The sequence below is a fragment of the Coenobita brevimanus genome, chromosome 79, assembly GCF_032717465.1.
Source record: "Coenobita brevimanus isolate Jiangsu-jjx chromosome 79, ASM3271746v2, whole genome shotgun sequence".
Taxonomy (NCBI): domain Eukaryota; kingdom Metazoa; phylum Arthropoda; class Malacostraca; order Decapoda; family Coenobitidae; genus Coenobita; species Coenobita brevimanus.
The window spans coordinates 34,556,220-34,577,725 of record NC_137032.1 but is presented as its reverse complement, the minus strand read 5'-3'; the positions used below and the strand labels follow the sequence as shown (position 1 = coordinate 34,577,725).

The window sequence follows — 21,506 nt, the reverse complement described above, 5'->3', positions numbered from 1 at the left end:
CCTTCAAAAACTGCATTAGTTCTTATCCTACCCACTCTCAACACCCCACATACATTTCTCAATTATACATGTTTAACCCTTACACCGCGGGCATGTTTCCCAATGTTTTGCGTGTCCCGCGGGGTTATTCAGACTCCGACACACTCTCAAAAAATATTTGCCAAAAATCAATTATTAGTCCTAGAATATTAAAATTACATTTGCATATGGCACATACCTTCAGCTTTCTCATGGGATGTTTGTTGAGCCTTCGTCGATTAACGTAGGACTTGTGGAGACCTCTGAACTTGGGTAACGAAGTCTCCACTTTACACTTCCCATTACCACAGCCAGATATTTAACACTACTCTATGATTATCAAGTAGTTTGGGATCCATACTCCAAAAAAAAAACCACTGTGAAAGCAATGAAAATTATGAGCGCGTATGACCTTCCCACTTGCGCTAGTTCGCTGTTGGTATTCTGTCATTTATTATTCATAAAACCCCTCACACTTTATATTTCTATTACTATATAACACTTATATATATCTGGAGTCTTTATCCATAAGTTTCCTTCAGTAGTATTAGTTTATTGTCACTGAAGTCATTCAATTTTTCATTCAGTAAAATACGTAGAGAGCCACGGATTCACTTTCACTGTTATAACATAAGGTATTTGTACTCATACTCTTATATTACTAATTACTTACATTACTATTTACATTTTCTATTGTATTTTCAATATTTACACTTCTGTTTTACTTACACTATGTTATTCACTGTCACTTTCAATAAGATAAAACTATAATACACTGTTCAATCATATGTACTGAACATCCATTGCTTTCACTTGCTACTTACACATTATTTCTACATTATTTCCACATTACTCTCCTTTCCCACTTGCACTGTTAGAACTGCTTCTGGCTGTGGTAATCAAAGCAGGTAACACAGAGGGGAACCTGGCACTCAGCGCACTGCCAAGAGGTGCGTTTGTGCTCAGGTGTGCGGCAGGTGGTATGTCCACACACCTGACACCTGCGGATCGCAGCCTTCCTTTTCCCTGTGGCAGGCATTAGCTCCAGTCTGTGCCGATCCATATACGCCCTCTGCTCAAGTCAGTCGGGAAGTGTTACTGGATGGCGCCTTGGAGTTGCTGCTGTCACCCTACCATATCTTTCAAGCAGCTGCTGGACAAAAGTCCTGGCGAACAACCTCAGGGAGAAGGACTTGGGTGGCTTGACCTTCATCTTGTACAGGATGAAGGCGTTCAGCATCGTCATATCTATGAGATGCAGAAAAACTTTCCTGTACCACCTAGTATTCTTCCTGGGGCAGTCGATCTCACCAATCATCATGTCAGACTTGTCCACCAGCCGCATGTTGATATTGTAGTCTAACACAGCATCAGGTTTCCTCACAGGTTCGCCTGTCTTACGGTCGACCTTCCCACTGTCTGTCATTTCCCCCTTATGTACAGTGGTGAACATGTGCACGACCCTCTTGTCATGCCACCGTATTGCCAGCATCTTCTCAGACTTGCATAGGTGCAAATCTCCTCGCTGCGAGGTTCCTGCCTCTGTGAATTTGGGGAAGTGGGCACGATTACTCTTCACAGCGCCGCAGGAGCCGATGACGTGCTCTGAAAGGTGTATAAATATGGAAAGTCAAGTTGGTAATAACTTCATCCCATGGTGTGGCAGCAATGTGGGTGGCTATTCCTGCCACATTGGGCAGGACACACGCTCCAACATCAACATACCAGTTTTGTGCGCATCACTACTCAGTGAAAAAGCCACCAAAGGGCCTCTCGTCTGATGTATGGGTAAGAGAAAAGACTGATCATAAATGGGTTAAAACAGGTGATAAAAATGCTTAATTTTTCCTAAATCTGCACACTACAGACATGCTTCGCACCGACCATGACACAGTCTAGGCCTAGGGGCTAATGGCTGTGGCATTTGAAGTATGGTATGATGTAAAAATTTTGATGTAAAATATTTAATTACAAAACTCTGCCTATAAAGGCTATGGAAGGAATCATCTGCTATCATTTCAGAAGCAATGATTTTTATACTTTCAAAATATCCTCTCCAAAACTAGGGCATGTGGTATACAGCAGGAAATACAGTATTTTCCCCTTTGCTCACTCCAGCAATTGTATTACCATGAAAAATTTATATTTTCTTCAGTATATATATATATTTTTTTTTTTGGTAGGTTCACACATGTCCACAAGACCAAAGTTCAGGTTTAAAAAGTCAAATATAATCAGTGCTTCATGCATGAAAGTCTGACTACACAAACATACACAGTAATCACTTGACTATCCGGACACTCTGCATCTGGACGTGCTCCGTATCCAAACATAAGTCTTGGTTCTGTTATGTCTGTATCTGAACATAAAATATCCAACATTGCCGGAAGGGCAGCCTGCAAATTAAAAAAAATCAGTTGGGTGGCCGGCCAGCCTTTCTGGTCACACGCTGGTAACAGACCCCAACCCACCACACAAGCAAAAATGGCCGTTCACCTCCTCAACAAATTGTCAGTCTCCCAGCCACCAGGATCAATCAGACACTAACAGCAGCATGCAAGTAATATAGACTCAAACTCACAACCTGAACAAAAATGGTGGTCTGCCACCCTAGCAAATGATCAAAGTTGCCTGGCCTTCCTTTCAAGCTTACCCATGCGCTGGTAAAAGAATATAATCCACCCGCTGGGCAGAAATGGCCATTTGCCTCCCTACTGAATGATCAGAGTCGCCTGGATGGCTTCTTGAGCCAAGCTGCACGCTGGTAAAAGAGCGTAACCCACCAGCTGAGCAGATATGGCCGTCAGCCTCCTACCGAATGGTCAAAGTTGCCTGGCCAGCCAGCAGAGACATGGCAATGCTGTGTTCTGTGGCAGTTACATGTCTTCACTTATTGTCCAGCTCAACGGTTGGAGGAGGAGGAACTTTTTGACATTTGTAAAGTGATTAATGATGGGAGATACCCGAGATTAAATTTTGATATGATACCGATTACTTTGTTGGCCAGTATCAGAGGTATCACTTACCAATGCCGATAGCTAGTTAGTTTCGTAATTAATACCTATTCAGTCCGACGAACTATGTAAAAATTTCATAAAATTACTCACAACGTCTGGGTTAAAATAATTATGGTACTGTATGTAGCCCCTATTATAGGGGAATGTTAGCAAACTGCCGTTCAGTGCGCTAATAAATCTTAAAATCATCACTTCCCAATGAAATAGTATTTATGAAAATGTCCTCAGTTTAGTGGAAAGTCTAAGTACTCATGGTAACTGATACTTAGCCATCAGTATCGATACTTGCAGATTAACAGTTAGTATCAGATGTATCGGTATTTTGGTATCCATGCAGCCACCACTAGTGATTTTGTTTGCCACTAGACCACACGGGATTACAGTACACCAACTAGTGGCCAGCAGGTTACAACATCTGTCTGCCATTCACTGGGTGGTAAGTACTGTACTTTAAGATTCTTTATGCACTTCGTCTTCTTTATTTATTTGTGGATTTTTGTTTATGCATTGCTTTCTTAGCGTCTATCACTATACTGGATATTCCCTTCGTGTTTTTGATGCCTAAGTAACTGAAATACCGAAGAACACTGTCACAAATTGGAGAGGTACTATACATATCGGTAGGGAATTTGAGGATTTCTGTAATTTTTGCATTGTTTTCTAAAGTGTCTATCATTCTATTGGAAATTCCCATATGTTTCTTAATATCTAATTAACTGTAAGACCAAAGAACACTGCCACAAACAGGAGGGGTACTGTACACATAGGTAAGGTATGCTCCATATCCGGATTTTGTCCGTATCTGAACATACCAGTGGCTCTACTGTATTATGTCAGATAATCAAGGGATTACTGTATACAGTCTTATGCAGCTGCTCAGGACACTTTTCCATACTAGCTATACAAGTCTAGAGGATCTCTAAAAACTGAAGAGTTTTCTGGAGTGCAGAGTTCTTTGCTACTCATAACAGACTTGTTGTTGCCACTTTAAGCTACAAATAAAAACTGAGAGAAGCTCAAGATGCTACCAAAAACAGCTCCATCATAAGAAATGAAGGGGTGAGAAGTGTGCTTATGAATAAGCAGTGGCAGCATCAAATCGGTCTTAAGTACACAATACTGACAAGGACCCTGCTGAACAAAGGGATACCGTACCTTCAAACCTGCCACCCTGGCAGTGGCTGATGAGTGCGCTGGAGCACAAACGCAATCAAGAAGGGATTTTTTCTCACCGGGAGACACTGGCCACAACTAAGGAGTGTTGTGCTACCAGACTAGCTGGGGATCAAGAGCAGCACAGACTTGTCACGACAGGCAAGAGTTTTGCCGGGAATGAAGGAGAGTTACATCAGCGAGACAGCTGAGGAGGTGGAAGGCCATTTTCATGTGAATGACCTTCGTCTTGCTTACTGAGCCCTGCAGAAGCTGCACTTGGACCTGCCAGACCTGTGGAATATTATGCTTGGCCAAAAATTCCTGAATCAGTTGAGAAGAATGGGCAGGGGCATTGTCATGGTGCAGCTTCTAACTTGCTACTTTCCAAAGGTCTGGTCTCTCCTACCAAACTGCACCACGAAGATGACGGATAACGTCAAGGTAATAATGTTTGTTGACAGTCTGACTTTCTGGTGCATATTTGTGGTGCACAACACCATGGGAAAAATAAAATAAACATGCATTTCACCTTACTGCAGACTTTTTTTTTGGGGGGGAGGGGGGCTCAAGGAGACCCTGTAGGCTTCCACTGGGACAACTGTGCTTTGGTTTCTCGGTCATGCCCATACACCCAAGTCTCATTTCCAGTAATAAGGTTTCAGAAAGTCTGGATCACAATTTGCATGTTCCAGCATATTGTGAGGAACGTTCATCTGCGGAGCTTGTTCATGTGAAAGGAGCTATGAAGCAAACTTGGTGACAACTCTTTGCATGCCCAAATCATTCGTTAAAATTTCATGTGCTGATTCATTAGTTGATTCCATTTTCATTATCAGTTTCTCTGAGAGTCACCGATGATTTCCCATGCCCAAATCGCAGGCTTTTTCCACATTTTCAGCACTCCTGCTTGGTGATGGCCTCCCAGGACATGGATTGCTCAACTGATACTCAGCCATTTTTTAACGATTTTACCACTCTTATCTGCATTACTTCCATAGCTTAATTCCCCCAAACTTGCTGGACCTTCCTGAGAGTTTCATCTTGGGTATCACCTAGTTTTGGGCAAAATTTGAGTTACGTTGCTCAACTTTCTGGGTCATCATTATGTGCGGGGAACACGATGAGCGTAAGGTGCACGACCGCGAACATGGGCTGACTGACAGCCATTGAGTCACTTGTGACAACTGGCATTAATCACACATGCGCTTAAAGATTCATCATTGTGCTATACAAAACACTTCCCCTATTCTCCAACGGGTAAAAAAAAAAAAAAAAAAAAAAAAAAAAAAAAAAAGGGTTGGATACTTTCTGAACAGACCTCATACTCATAGAGGAAGGAGGAAGGGCAGGGAGGAGAATGAAGCAAGACCTTCACAGCTGGATATCTGAAATATCCTATGGGAAAAAAAAAAAGGAAGGAAGGAAGGCTGTATGCAATGGATAATGCACATCAGAACATGATAAATATTGAGTTTCAGCACATACAGTACTCTACCCTGGAACAAGTTTAAGGCTTTTTCCCTAGGTGTTTTATGTGGTTTATGTTTTTTTTAAATTTGTGTGATTTTCACCTATATCTCCATCAGGAACTACCAGTTCTGAGAAGCTCTACCCCCAAATCTCTCTCTCTAAATGGCTGAATTGCACAAGCTAAAAGAATACAAGCCAATTTAGGCATTAACCTCCCTTGACCCTACTTTACCCAGCACTGACACACGTGATTTAGTCCTAACCAAGACCAGTTCCAACTCTGCCTTAATCATCAGCCTCAGTCAGAGTTGTCATTCAGTATACCATAAGATGCTGTGTATCAAAGCACATTGAGTGCCAGCTGCTTCCATGCATTACATACCTATGCAATATTTCTTTTACGATTAATTTTCAATGGACGTGTCATAGAAGACTAGGTTAGTTACTGCCATCATTAATACAGGATGTCCATAGCAGCACAGGAGGAGGAAGGAGAGCCCTCTCCTTTGAGAGAACCACATTTTTTGTTCTTTTGTCCATTCATCCATCCCGCTGCTGCTGCAGACATGGGTTGGGGACTGAGTGCCGGGAATGAATAGCATAGTGTTTGTATATTAAATATGCCTCAAATTTTGAGGTATAAATATATTGTAGAACACCCTCAGAATAACCAGAGAATCTATGGGCTTCACCTTAACATATACAGTGGAGTACCTTGGAACACGTGCTAGGCTTAAACACATGCAGTATCTTGGAATATATTCTGGGTCAGGATGAAGTAAGTCCATAATCATGGAATTTAACTAAGCATGCACGATAACTGCGTGTGTCACCATTAAACTCTCTTGAATCACACCCTGGAATTTCTTTAAAAAAAACATGTATTGACAACTGTGTGTCACCTTCATGTGCTTCTGAACTGCACTCTCAAAGAGAGCATTGCTTTTTGTAGTTTAGTCACACTGTCACAGCCTTGTACACTGCTGAATGGTAAACACAAAATTTATGCTTGAATGTACCATATATGTTTGGCATGTTGCCATCACCCATAATGTTAAAACACACCACAGAATACAGCTAGGGTAGCCTAAAACTCATCATGTGAAAATTTGGTGATGGTAGTGTTAGAATTTACCAACTTATTTCTTCATGGCTCATGGCAATGTAATAAACATCATAAATAGGTTGCAACAATTATGTAATAACTTTTGAAAATGAAAATAATACAGGTTAAGTTTTTAATCATTAATTAAATCTCAGAAAATATACTTTCATCGTACTAATAACAGATGCATCTAATTTCCAGGACCTGAGATGGATCCTTCTGAAAACATTATTTTCACGAGAATTGCACTGGAGGGGGTCAGCCCGCCTCCCCCCGTGATATGGAAGAATGATGTAAATAGTTATGTAGGACTATGCATAAGCATAGAGCATGCGAATTACTCCCATGGCACTTGTACTGAACGGCATCGTTCGATGCCAGCAGCCATTTGAGGTTATGAAAAGCTTTATGTAACCTCACCACTTTGAAAGCCCATGGTCATAGCTGCCTAGCCCGAAAATGTGCAAGCACCAAGTTATCCTTGAAAAAAAATATTGAATTTCAGTTTTCATAAGTCAACCACAAATATATGCTGTCAAGTACAGCATACTAAAAACATAGTGGGACTGCGCCCCCCTACATTTAGGATACCGCACATGTGCTGCCACGCTGGGAGGCTGCAACTAAGGTTGTCTGCCAATTCCAAAAATCTAAGAAGAATGAAATTCTCTTCAAGTAGGTTACCTGCAACGACAAAACAACAAGAATGATAATAATACAAATACAGTACTAATAATTTCCATCCGATTCTATGTCACCCCATGAGAAGCGTAGGAACCCGGGGCTAGGCAAGTTGGTCCTGACATTGAAGATGAGACTGACCAGCCTCACTCATCTCTGAGTAGCATTATGTGAGCAAGAAACTGCAACAACCCCTTGGATATAAACCTACATAAGCTCAATCCGATTGGAGCACCTTAATTACCCACTAATCCACAAGGCACCATAATTTGGTTATATGGTTACAACCAAGCATAGTAAATGGTTTCCTGGTGAACAGGAAACCATTTGGCTTGTCACTCAGTGTAGTTACCCACTGGCAGAAGGAAGAGGAAAGAATGAAAAAAAGACAGACAGAAGAGAAAGTGTAAAGTCACCCACAGGCAGAAGTAGGAGGAAACAGTGAAGGAAAGAAAGACAGAAGAGGAAGGATGGATGAGAGGAAAGGGTAGACACTCAAAGCAGCACTACATCGAGTGAGCGGATGGTGAGCGCCCCCACCTAAAATAATAATAATAATAATAATAATAATAATAATGTACACCATACTGGGGGAATCAAATCTCATACAGAGGACAACCAAGGATAAAACGAAGAAAGCTGCACAGTAATTCAAGCTGCTTTCTTACTGATTCTTAAGAAAATGTAATCATACTAACAGATACATCACAAATAATTAACACTGATATTAGACAAAAAATAAATTTAAAAAAAAAAAAAATGAATAAAAAATTTAATGAAGAACAAATTATATCAACTTTGTCATGATAAAAGGTGCCTAAATGTCCACGACCACACATTTACTGCGATCCCGTCAGCTGGACACATCAGTTTAATGAACAAACCAAATGTACAAATTTATAAACCATAAATAACAGTGGCATTCTAAATAGGAGCGGCTTCCCCCCCATACCCCCAACGATAACCTACATCACATCGTGCAGAAAAAAATGTGCATTAGGGAAAAAATGTGCTAAAGCTGAATATTAAGGTGAAAGCATTTAATGCTAATGGCCTGTTCAATAATAATAATCACAGTATCAAGCTGAATGTTGTTATAGCCAGCCTGTGCATTGGTTACACAAGCCTAAATGGCCACCTGCACTGGTTAGGTATGGTGCTGACCCCTTGGTGTCCATGGTTTCCTTGAATACTCAAGTCCATCAAGCACTTCATGATATGATGCTCTTGATATCATTCCCTCTGGGTCACCTTATGGGACCACCTGATCACCCTTGGGTTTCCTGACCTTTCCCTCCATGTCTTCCTTGGAGGCAGTGTTGGAGACCCTGCTCTTTACCAGCAGTGTGTGACACATGAATTTCTGCAGCCATCAGAGCAACTTCCCTGTCCATGACCTAGAACCACACACCAATGGCTGCTGAAGAGCACTCAAGTCATCTCTTGACCAAGGCCCTTTATACTCACAAGAAGAAAATACCATGCAAAGGCAGGTGGAATCATAAAAGCAAATCTATGTACATCAGACAGGAGACATCCATGCAAAAATGACAAAGGCTCCTCAAATAATGCTCCACAATTAAATTAACACAATATTCAAGAAAAAAAATTGCCTGAGAGGTCCCAATAACAAACAGCAAAAATTTCATGACAGGGATTAACTTTCATAATTGCATATTTTGTTTACGATGCTAAAATTGTGTGCGTATAACATTTGTGTCACTCAGTACAAAGTCAGTTTGTTGACATTAACACTGACATCCTGAGAGGGCAGAGCTGATTTGGACTTGAAACCCATTCGTACCCAAATCACATCGGTTAGTTAGGTTAGGGACATTAGGCTAAAGCAGGTTAGGTTTGGTTGAAAGTTAGGTTAGTAGGAATGAAACTATAAGTGATGGATTGACCATGAAACCAAATCAACCCGACATGACTGGTCACCATCTGCGATGGTTTGCATGTAAAACTGACGACGCTGTGTACTGTATTCGATATCTTCAAAATTACACAGTTCCACAACTTTTAAATCCACCACTTGCAATGATTAGGTTATAATTTAATGAAAAAAATCTACTTACAGCCAGATGCCATAACTCCAAAAGGGATGGCCGTCTGACTTAAGCCCAGTACCCTCTTGTTGTGTATCCGCAAATCGTATCACCACTACCACCCAGTGTTAGGATACGGTGCAACAGTGTCCTTAATCGAGTAATCACTCCCCCGTACCATCACTGCATATCCATATCAAAGCAGAGGGCATGGGATTACAATCGGATCTCACAGTTTTTTCTGACCTGACAATCTCCCCATCCACACTGAGTCGGCAAATGCCATATCATCCCTTTGACTTGACAGCGAAAACTTACAAATGGCCAATCGAGCCCTCTGTTTATCATTGTGTCACATTTTGACAGGCAACAGTGCAACATTTGACCGTCCACACTGATACAAAACAATTATACGATATGTGGATACGTAGAAAGTGGACTCTGGGCTTTAGCTGTTTTACAGGGAGGGCACTGACCCTCCACCAACCCACCCACTGAAACATGGGGAACACATACGGGTTGGTTATATGATTAACACCCAGCAATGTATAAGGTTTCCTGGCTTACAGGAAACCATTTGGCTTGTCACTCAATGTAAAGCCACCTGAAAAGGAAAGACGAGTAATAAAAAGTGACATGAAAGATAGACAAAACAGGAAGAGAACAGGGCAGACACAGAAAAAGAATGATAAAGGCAAATGAAGAAGTATGCAGCACTACATCAAACTGAGAGGATGATGGTTGCCACCACTTACCATGATGAAAAAAAAATACAGATTAAATTATGCTTGGTAGCTCTGCTGCAGTTTCACCAAAACTAAATTACAGTTACCAGAACAATAATGTAACCCCCTATTTATGAACATTTTAAAAAACAAATATTTTTAAAATGTTCACTGTATGTGCTAACCTACAAAAATTAAGCAATCCTGTCAACATTGTATTTAAATGTAAAATTTGAAAATAGCACACAGCTGTCTAGCAACAAACTCTCATCCCTTTTCTGTCCAACTCTCTCATGCAAGAGTTCACCGTTACTCCCAACTTTTCACTTATCCAACATGTCAACTCTGGAACTGTCTCCCTCTGCCTGTAGTTCCTACTTCCAATGATATCCAGCCTTTCAAATGCAGTGTGTCCAGGTACCTTAAAATGGACGTATCTCGAATTTGGCTCTCTTTTGTACTCTTTTTCTTTCTTGGAAGGAACAGTTTGTGGGCTCCTAGCCTTTGGTTCCTTGTTCCTTGGAAAAAAAAAAAAAAAAAAGTCCTGTACTCACTATAACAGCTGGACGTACTACAGGAAGACTGGCTTTCGCTGACAAGTCTGCATCGGAAGTATGGCCGTCCGTGCCGTAAGCAACACTGAAATACGGAATGAAGTGTTAGATATTTTTCTTCCGATAACTGGCACATTAGACTAAGAATTGTATTGAGCAAGAAAATTTGTTTCTAGTAATTTCATCCATTTTACCACTTGAACTTCAAAAACCAAAAGCCGCAGCTGCTTGACCCTAAAACACACATGCGCCACCAAATCTGCCTTGCAATGATTCTGAATTTTAAGCTTCATTTTGGTCAAACTGCAGGAAATCTCCCACTAACAAGTGATGAAAATTTAATGACAGGGATTATCTTTCACAATGGTAAATTCATTTACGATGCCCAGATTCTGCAGAAATATTTATTGCTAAAGACTGTACGATTCATTCGTAACACCTTAATTCTACTACAATAATGATACTCAAAGTAACTCTTTACCAAACAGCCATGGCCTTTCCATACTTTCTATTGAAATGAGTCTTTCACAGGTTACTCGTTATTATTCCTGGATTACCACAGCTACTGGGCATTTTTATAAACTTACCTCTGAAAGCTATAAATGAGGATTTAGAATGTGTATATAATCCGCCAACGTCTACCAACAGCTGGCCAAATTTAAAGTTCCTAATGCACATTTGTACATTTGAATGCTGGCTATCAATTGCAAATAAGGTTAGGCTGGAATAGGTTTGGTTAACTTAAATCATTAAGTTTCCCACAGTTTTGACAAGGGATACACTGATGCATCCAGTCAGCGCAGCCAGTCGGAAATCGTCGGTAAACACTGCTGCGGCTGACCTGGCCACTTCCTTAAATACCCCAAAATAGGTATATATATATATTTTATCAATCACTTCTTGCAGTCACAGTTCAAGAGTTAACTGTGTTGCACATGTACCAAAATTACTTACCATGAGATCATGAGTTTGTTATAATATAGGTGGAATCACTGTGCCCGATACCCTCAAGTACATGAAGTTAGGGTTGCTGGTGTCAGCAGTGGCGTCCTACAGAGAGCAAGGGGTCGATTCAGACCCAAAACTCATTCATCTCCAAATCATTCAGGTAGGTTAGGCTGGGATATGGTAAGTTTAGTTTGGCTGAATAAGGTTACATTGGGTTTGGCTGTTGTCATAAGTTACACTAGCAGGGATGAACAATTACAGTAGTAACGGCCCAACAACATCAGGGCAGAATCAGCCTAAAAGTCTAACATAACAGGTGGCCAATTACCACGGGGTGCATGTACAGTAATTCTCGAGGTTGTTTACCTTATATCTTTATGCTTTTCCACTGGCAACTTTTTAAAGCTATCAGTGATAATTATGTAATATTTTTATGGAGAAAAATTTAGCAATTGTAAATTCTAAGTAAGGCAGCTCTCCTGCAATTTCACCTTAATTTTTACCAGCCATGCCTAAGCAAGAACACTGTAGTGAATTATAAACACGGGTCTGGAAGGGCTGCCCACCCCAACTTGTGTCACCAGGTTGGTTACAGTGCACGCATTTACTGTCATATTTTGCTGATGTTAATTACACTGGACTTGTATTCTGATGTAATAACTGTTTATTATTTATTTCAATACCCTACCATCAGATATCTGAGGGGGTGCAAGAACACCAACAAAAAATTCTTGGTTTATCTAACCTAGTGACTAGAGCCATTTTTGTTGTCTTCAAGGACAACATATTCTACTCACCTTAAACCTAGCCAATACACAGCCCTACGGGATAATGGCACATAACTAAAAATACCACAAACTTACGGCATGTCGACAACGGAAGAAAAGGGGCCGGGATGAACCTGATGTTGGTGATAAAGTGAAATACATCGGACGATGTAGAAATTCACTCACTCAATCCCACACGGTATGCTCGTCTTCAGAGATGCCAAGTCCAACTTTTCAAGTATCGCTAAACATACTCTCGAAAATCGCTAAGTCATATACAAAACAAAACAAAAATCATAAAATAGCCAGGAAAGGGGCTATAATATCTGGAATATTGCTAACACTTAATAAAAGGCTGCAGAATATACCTAATTGTTTTGTCACAAACGTTAAAAATTCTCGTTAAATGGATATCTAGCAAAAATCGCTAAATTGGCACCTCTGCCCCCGAAGATTTGCAAACATTTTCCACATTCTACTCTCATATTTTCTTGCACGTTATTTACATCCTTGTAAAACCGGTATAGTTTGAATATATATCATGGAAGGGAATATCAACGTGGCAAAATGAAGATATAAACCGGCATGATGCCAGGAACCTCCTCAGCAGAAGACAATGCGTATCTTACAGCCTACTGGCGAGACAGTTGAGACATTCTCTCTCTCTCTCTCAGAAAGTAAATAGCGGGTTGGTTCCTTACGATCCCTGCACAACATCCATTCAGGGAAAAAAAAAACAAAAGTTGGCAATGTGCATTTTCAGTGCTCAGTTTCTCATTTGCACCGCTCAGAAATACATGCCAAGCCTTCACTACTTTCCTTCTGTAAAACTGGTGTACAGAAGACATTTTCCCTGTAGTAATCAAAAGGTTAAAAACTTATTATTTTGCTTCTTTTATTCTAATTTACTCCCAAATTTTTGTCTCGAGTGCTCAGCTGCAACAACAGATTATAATACTATAATAAAATATGATGCTAGCCATAAAGAACTGGTACGGGAAGGATGTAGAACGGTAACATTATCTTTTTCTGCCTCTGATTTACGTGGCAGCTGCGAAAAGGACGAAATTCTGGGCCAAGTTAAGATGAAAGAAATACAGTTACGGTGCCACAATGGCTCCACTTCCTAACACTTTCATTTTGATCTCAACGATTAAAAGGATTGTCACGAGCTTGCTAGGAATTACGTCCACCCACACAACCCCCTACTCGAAAATGCTGGATCCGGCCCTGATTGTGAATGAAGTGAGTGGCATGAATGTTGAAAAATGGGCTGCTGTTTGTGATTTTGCCCTGTCTTCTTTTTCTTCCTTTTCGTCTTCTTCATCTTTTATCTTTTTTGTGATTTAGCCTATTATTATTATTATTACTATTACTATTATTATTATTGTCGTCGTTGCTATTCTCTATTTTCATCTTTCTTATCCTTTCATCTTTGTGATTTAGCCCAGTCTAATTATTATTATTATTATTATTATTATTATTGTTGTTATTGTTGCTGTTGTTGTACTCTATTTTCATCTTTCTTCTTTCTTTGCAATTCTGCCCAGTAATGTGAAAATATAAAGGACACGGTTCATGCATAAGTTATTCCCCGCGTTTGGGCTCCTTTCAAAAAATATATAATGTTATCCAAACAGCGTAAGTGACTGGATTTAATGCTGAAAAATAGTTTGTTGTATGAGGGGGAGAGAGGGAAGGGGAAATTGAAGATGGGATGGAAGGATGAAGTGGAGAGGTGTGAGTAAAGGATGGTGAGCTGTGTAAAGGGCAGTCCGAGGACGGACTATGGGGTGACATGGAGGCGATTTGTTTGTGGCTTCCCCTTCCGGAATTAAGGCTAGACACACACACACACACACACACACACACACACACACACACACACTGATAGCGCTTACATCTCCGGCTAGTGCTAACTGCGTAAAAACTCGTCATATTTACAATGCTCACAGGGATTTCCTCAGAACCACAACGTCGCATATGAGCTGAACTGCGACTGTTTCCCGTCCTGGATTTTTCTACATTTGTGGGAAGCAGGCGTAACCCCGAACTTTGAACGCGTGAGGAAATGGCGTGTGTTTTGTCCCGGAGAAACCCATGTAAACCCTTTCATTCCGGGGCCGTGGCGGTGGAGAGGAACGCCTTCACGTGGTGTTATGATCGGGTGGTGGAGCTGCCTGGTTATACGAACGTCCTTCCCTCCTCCGTATCCCCTGAAAGTATGATGGTAGACCATCAGAAAACGGCAACTTCAGCCTGTAGTACACCGGGATCAACTGTCACAGCTCTTTTACCTTTATTTGGCTCAGGTCACTTTTCATATTTTACGTACCACTGCGACAGACAGACATCATTAAGCTTTTCATCTTTCCCACACCACTTCTTCGTGACTAGCATCATATTCCGGTGCTAATATATTGCTACAACTCAGAATTCAAGATGGAGAGATGGCAATTTTAGGCCAAGTTAGAGTAAAAAGAGTATAGTTTCCATGACCCAAATACGAGTCTTTGAGGTGTATTCCCGTTCAATTTGGGGTTTCCGTAACACCTCTTCCTTAGCGATTTATTTTGCATGTTACACTCTTATTTTTTTGTGTTTTACTGATGTAAGCTATATCGGTATTAGAGAGAGAGAGAGAGAGAGAGAGAGCAGAACAGTATAATAAACGTGCAACAAGCATATTAAATCGCCCAGGTGAAAGTGCTACCATCCCTCCCACTTCAACAACACGCTTATCAACATCACACCTGTCTTTACCCACGTTTTTCACGGACACTGGACGGCGTTCACGTACGACTAGAAAGCTTATAAACACCTCTTCCTTACCGATTTATCCCGATTCAGCTCCATTACTATATTCTTGTGTGTTACTGATGCATTACTAACACCTTTTCCTTACCGATTTATTCCCGATTCTGCTCCGTTACTATATTCTTGTGTGTTATTCATGCATTACTAACACCTTTTCCTTACCGATTTATTTCTGATTCTGCCCCGTTATTTTTGTGTGTTACTGATGCATTGCTAACACCTCTTCCTTACCGATTTATTCCTGGTTCCGCTCCGTTACTATACTCTAGTGTGTTATTCAAACAATCAATGTCTTTTTTTAAACAATATAAGACGGGAAAAAGATGGCATCACTGGGTAGTTTCACAAATAAATCGCTTAGGGAAAAGTGTTAGGGAACCTCCAACGACGAGAATACAAGCATGTGACACAACAAAAAGGTATTTATGATTTTTCTCAAGAATAAGTTGTGAGTAAGATGGAGGGGGGGGGAGAGGGAGAGGGAGGCCAAGGACGAGATGGAGGGATGAAGTAGAGAGGTACTGTACTGTATATAAGAGAGGGGGGTGTGAGGTGGGAGCAGGGCAATGAAATGGCGGGGGACAGGGCGACATGGAGGCGATTTGTTTGTGGCCACCCCTTACGGGATTAAGGCGTCTGGCAATAGACAGAGAGAGATATAGGAGCTGTAAGGTTGTTTATAATAGTCTTAATCGTAACCTGGAGACCATATTGTACTGACCGGATTTCCTTAGGTCGTCTTCCAAACACTGATCATATTCTGTGCCATTCCTTCAGTTCTTCACAATTTCACTTCTGACTTGGTGATAATTAATCTTTCTTGGCCTAACACCGCACGACACTTCCCTGTTTTATTTACTTATTTACTGCTTTATTTATTTATTTTTTAAGAACCATCCTGCACTCACCTCGGACCCTTAGTAATCTTTTATTTATACTTTTGTCTTCCCTCACAGTGGGAGGTGGGGACGCTCACCATCCACTCACTCGATGTAGTGCTGCTCTCGGATGACTGCCCTTTCCTCTCTTCCTTCCTTCTTTCCTTCCTTCCTCTCCTGTCTCTCCTTCATTCTTTCCTCTTCCTTCTGTCTACGGGTAACTTTACACTGACAAGAGAAATCGTTTCCTGTACACCAAGAAACAATTTACTAAGCTGGGTTACCACCCAGCTTAGTAATGGGGAAGGCGGTGGCTCAGTCGGTAGAGAGGTGGCCTACAGTCCTACCGGACCCAGGTTCAAATCCCGGATGAGGCAGGGAAGTTTAAGGATTTGAATTAATTTAATCAGACTTTACTGATCTACCAGAAGACCCGCAGACATGTCGTAAAAATACCCCAGCTAATACCAATGCACCAGTCCTATATGAGACAGCCCTAGTATGTATTCAATATGGACGGTGGGTGTTAGCCCCGAAGTGGTGACATGAGAGGTGCATGGTACGTAGGAGGACTACTGGGCCTTGGGAGCAGGCTGTGAAGCCTATGCCCAGAGTCGGATATATATATATATATATATATATATATATATGGCGGCTGGTAGTTTAGTGGGTCATTAAGGCACTTCCACCGTATTGAGACTGTGCAAGTTTATATCCAAGGGAAGGCTGGGGTTTATTGTCCACGTACTGCCACTCAAGGATGTGTGAGGCTGGTCACACTCATCTTAAATGTCAGGACCAACTTGCCTAGCCCCGAGCTCCTACGCTCTTCACGGGGCAACACAGGATTACATGATGATGATGATGACGTTTTCCCTTATACAGCTACCAAAATTGCACAAAGTGAATATCAAAGAATAAAAAATGCATGCGAACAAACCATAATTTCATACGTCATCAGCATCCATGACCATTACTATTTATCTTGAAAAACTTAAGACCATTTACACAGTGTTTCCCAAGGGTGTGCGTGGCGTCACCGGGGTACGTGAGAATTTTATATAAAACCCTCGAAGGCCCCACCAATCCCTCAGTGGTCCCCGGGAAGAGAAGGAGTGTAGTCATGTCGCTCGTCGCCCTTGTTTTGTTTCTGGTGGCCGTGGGTTCCGCCTCGGCCGAACTGACTGACGATTGTTTGGCGTGTATGTGCTATGTGAGTATTAGGATCTCTCTTCTACAATCACGTTATTAACCTTTCCAATAATGTTACGTCGTTTTACGTGCGTTCTGTATTCATTTTCTCATGCTTTTTTGATGCATTTCACAACCCGTTCAGTACGATGATTTCTTTGTCGGATGAAGCACCTCTTAGCACGGCCTTGTCCGCATGACTCTTTCTAACAATTTTTGGAAATCAGGTGCTTCTCTTCCACAGACTTTGATGATTAATAAAACCACACCACACCTAAACACACTCTACCACACCACACCACACAACACCAAACCATACCACGCACCACACAACACTACACCATATATCACACCAACCTACACCACACAACACCATACCACGCCTCACCACCACACAAATCACCTAATCTAACTATCCTATATAACCCCAACCCACCCTAATCTATCCTACCCTACCCTAACTTAACCTACCCTAATGTAAGTTATATCCAAACCATATATTCTTCTCTAACCCAACATATTCTAACCTGTCTAACCTTGTCTCAGTCTCATTCTAGCCATCTTTCTTGACGTAACCTAACCAAGCCCATCCTAGCCTAGCCTAATCCAATGTCATATCCTAACAATGTTTTCTATCCTACCCTAACCCAAACCAGCCTCTCCTAACCTAACCTAACCTAATAAAACCAAAGCCAATTTAGCCTACCCTACCCTAATCTCAATCAAAGCCATGCTATTTTTTTTCTATCCTACCCTACCCAATCCAACCCTACCCTAGCCTACCCCACCCTATCCTACCCAACACTACCCTACCCTACCCTACCCTATCCTACCCTAACCCAACCCTAGCCATCCTAACCTACCCTACCCCACCCCAACCTAACCTAGCCTCTTCCATCACTAAGTGTAAAATAACGGGTGACACATGCCATGCCCTGTGTATACCAGTAGCGGTGTGTGTGTGTGTGTGTGTGTGTGTGTGTGTGTGTGTGTGTGTGTGTGTGTGTGTGTGTGTGTGACATGCCCTAATCCCACGTCATCTCTGCCATACACTATACTCATTTCACCTTAACTTGGCCCAGATTTTCAGCCTTTTGCAGTCTATTTCAGGCAGTTCAGTGGCAGAATAAGACAATACCATGCCTCTACATTCTTCCTACAGCACTTCTTCATGACTAGCATCATTTTCAGGTGTTAATGTATTGTTAAGATTCAGCATTCAAGATGAGGGGATGAAAATTTTAGGCCAAGTTAAAGTAGAAAGAGTATAGCCATCTCTCCAAGCCAAACCAAACCTGCCTCTACCCTACCCCACTCTACCTCTCGCACCCCAAGCTAACTTCAGCCTAACCTATCTCTACCCTACCCTACCCTACCTCACTCTACCTCTCGCACCCCAAGCTAAACCAGCAACCTGAATCAAACCAACTAAAACCAACCTACTCTAACCTGACCTAACCTCAAAAACCAAATCTTACCCTACCCTACCCCATCCCACTCTACCTCTCGCACCCCAAGCAAACCAAACCAAACCAAACCTAACCTAACCTAACCCAACCTAACCTAACCTAACTTAACCTAAACTAACCTAACCCAAACTAACCCAACCTAACTTAACCTAGCCTAACCTAATCTAACCTAGCCTAGCCTAACCCAACCTAACTTAACCTAACCTAATCTAACCTAACCTAACCTAATCTAACCTAACCTAACAACCTAACCTAACCTAATCTAACCTAACCATCTAACGTCCAGGTGTCAAGCCAGGGGTGTCAGATGCCAAGTCCCGTGTGTACCGCCGCTGGTGTGTGTGGACCGTGGGGCATCACCCAGCCGTACTGGCTGGATGGAGGAGAGCTGATGGACGGTGAGCTGGGGGAGCAGAGGGCAAGCCGAGGGGGTAGGGAGTGAGTGGGGGCAAGAGTTGGGAGTAGGGAGTGAGTGGGGGCAAGTGGAGAGGGTATGAGGGCAAGAGGAATGGGTAGGGAGTGGGTGGGGGCAAGTGGAGAGGGTATGAGGTAGGGCAAGAGGAATGGGTAGGAAGTGAGTGGGGGCACGTGGAGAGGGTATGTAAGGGGGCGAGAGGAATGGGTAGGAAGTGAGGGCAAATGGAGAGGGTATGAGGGCAAGTGGAGAGGGTATGAGGGCAAGAGGAATGGGTAGGAAGTCAGTGGGGGCAAGTGGAGAGGGTATGAGGGCAAGAGGAATGGGTAGGAAGTCAGTGGGGGCAAGTGGAGAGGGTATGTGAGGGGGCAAGAGGAATGGGCTGGTAGTGAGGGAGCAAGAAAAGACCGTAGAGAGTGAGGGGGGAAAAGAAGAGGGGGGGGCAAGAGGAATGGGTAGGGAGTGAAGGTGTGGGAAAGGGAAAGTTGAGAGTGAGGGAGGGAGGAAGAAGGGGTCAAGGAAAAGGGGAGGAGGTGGAAAGTGAGTGACAGGGACACGAAGAACAAGCAGGGAGTGAGGGTGGTGGGGGAGGGAGGTAGAGAAGGGTCCGTGACGAGGGAGGAAGGAAAGAAGAGAGAGTTTAGGGTAAAGAGGAGTATGGGGAGTGAGACAAAATGTAAGATGGTTATGTGGGCAAGAAAGGGAGCAAGAGGTGGCTAGTGAGAGAGAGAATGCACTCACACTTTCGTCCACTTTCTGCATCCGCCACCAACACCTCCTCTCCCCCTCCCCTCCACAGACTTCTACGAGTGTGTGGCTGACTGGCAGTGCAACGAGGACACGGTCAGGGCTTACATGGACAAGTACGTGCCCAGCCCCGATGCCACGTGCGAGGACTACGCACGGACGCACGTAGGCGGACCGTTCGGGCAGGATGCAGACTACGCCACGGAGTACTGGTATGCGGTGAAGGACTGTCTGGACTTTGGATTCTTCACACCACCACCTTAGTCCGGACCCTAATTCTGACTAACACCTCTTACATACGGACTTTCTTACGACCAAACTTACGATCCTCTACGACAATTCTCTATTACGATGGGATTTTTTTTCACACCGGCGCCTTCGTAAATTCCTGCGTCCGGATTTTCACCAACACCCTCTTACATACGGACTTCCTTACGACCCAACTTGCGAACCTCTACGTCAATTCTCTCTACGATGGTATAATTTTCTCTTCACACTAGCGCCTTCGTAAATTTCTGTGTCCGGATTTTTACCAATAGCCACGAGATGCGGACATTTTTAACGGCCGCACTAACGAACCTCAACGGAAAGTCTCTCCGGCGGTTTTAAAATTTAGATACTGATCGCTGGCCTTTGTTGCGTTCGAACTGTGATGTAAATTTTTGAACCCGAATTTTTACTAGAACTCCCAAAATACGAATATTTTTACGGCCAAACATACGAACCTCAACGGAAATTCTGTATGGTGGTATTTGCTGACTGATAGTAGGCTTTCGTTGACTGCAGACTATAAAAAAAGGAAAAAAGAAAAGAAAATTGTCGATGGTCTCTGTAGAAATGAACAAATGAAGGAAATGAGATTGAATAGGAGTGAATGAGGGTTAGGGTCAACGGAAGGGAATTAAAGTGTGGAAAGGACAAGACGGTGGGAGGTAGACAGGGTGGGGGATGTTCCTACTGCAGCGTAATATGGAATACCGACGATTACCTTACCTCCGATTTCAGTAGAAGGGTCGAATCACCATACACTTGCTTCGCGGATTATTATTACTAATTATTATTATTATTATTATTATTATTATTATTATTATATGTAAGGGATGTACTTTAGATTATGTTCTTTAGATTATTTAAAATACGAAAAAAGTGACACTGCAACATCGAACCTTGTCTGAATTATAATCGTACAACCATAATTCAAGTATAAACACACTGATCTGATTCACAGTCAAACAAAGCATCTTATGTATACGTAAAATAACAAATCAATGCACGCCATATTGAACGTTGCTGGAACTGGGGGTTAAATTTCCCGTCTACTTGTGTCTAATTCAAAACTACGCTCCTCTTCAGCATTGTCAGTATATAAGCCATTTTTCAATAAACATGTTTAATATTGTCTCTCTTTGGTATCTAGGTAAACTTAGAAAAGGTAATGGTTCAATCATGTCTTTCAAATCAACAAATTTATACGGGAATTAAGTGCTAAGTGAGAATGTGT

At 42.1% G+C, this 21,506-nt stretch overlaps 1 protein-coding gene across 1 annotated transcript; it reads left to right on the top strand.

Moving 5' to 3' along the window:
• Positions 1–17,267: 17,267 nt before the first annotated feature.
• LOC145408956 (lysozyme-like) lies at positions 17,268–20,269 on the top strand. Its single transcript, XM_080279535.1, has 3 exons — positions 17,268–17,396; positions 19,130–19,241; positions 20,058–20,269. Exons 1-3 carry the CDS (start codon positions 17,307–17,309, stop codon positions 20,267–20,269), a joined length of 414 nt encoding a protein of 137 aa, XP_080135661.1. The 5' UTR covers positions 17,268–17,306.
• Positions 20,270–21,506: the final 1,237 nt, after the last annotated feature.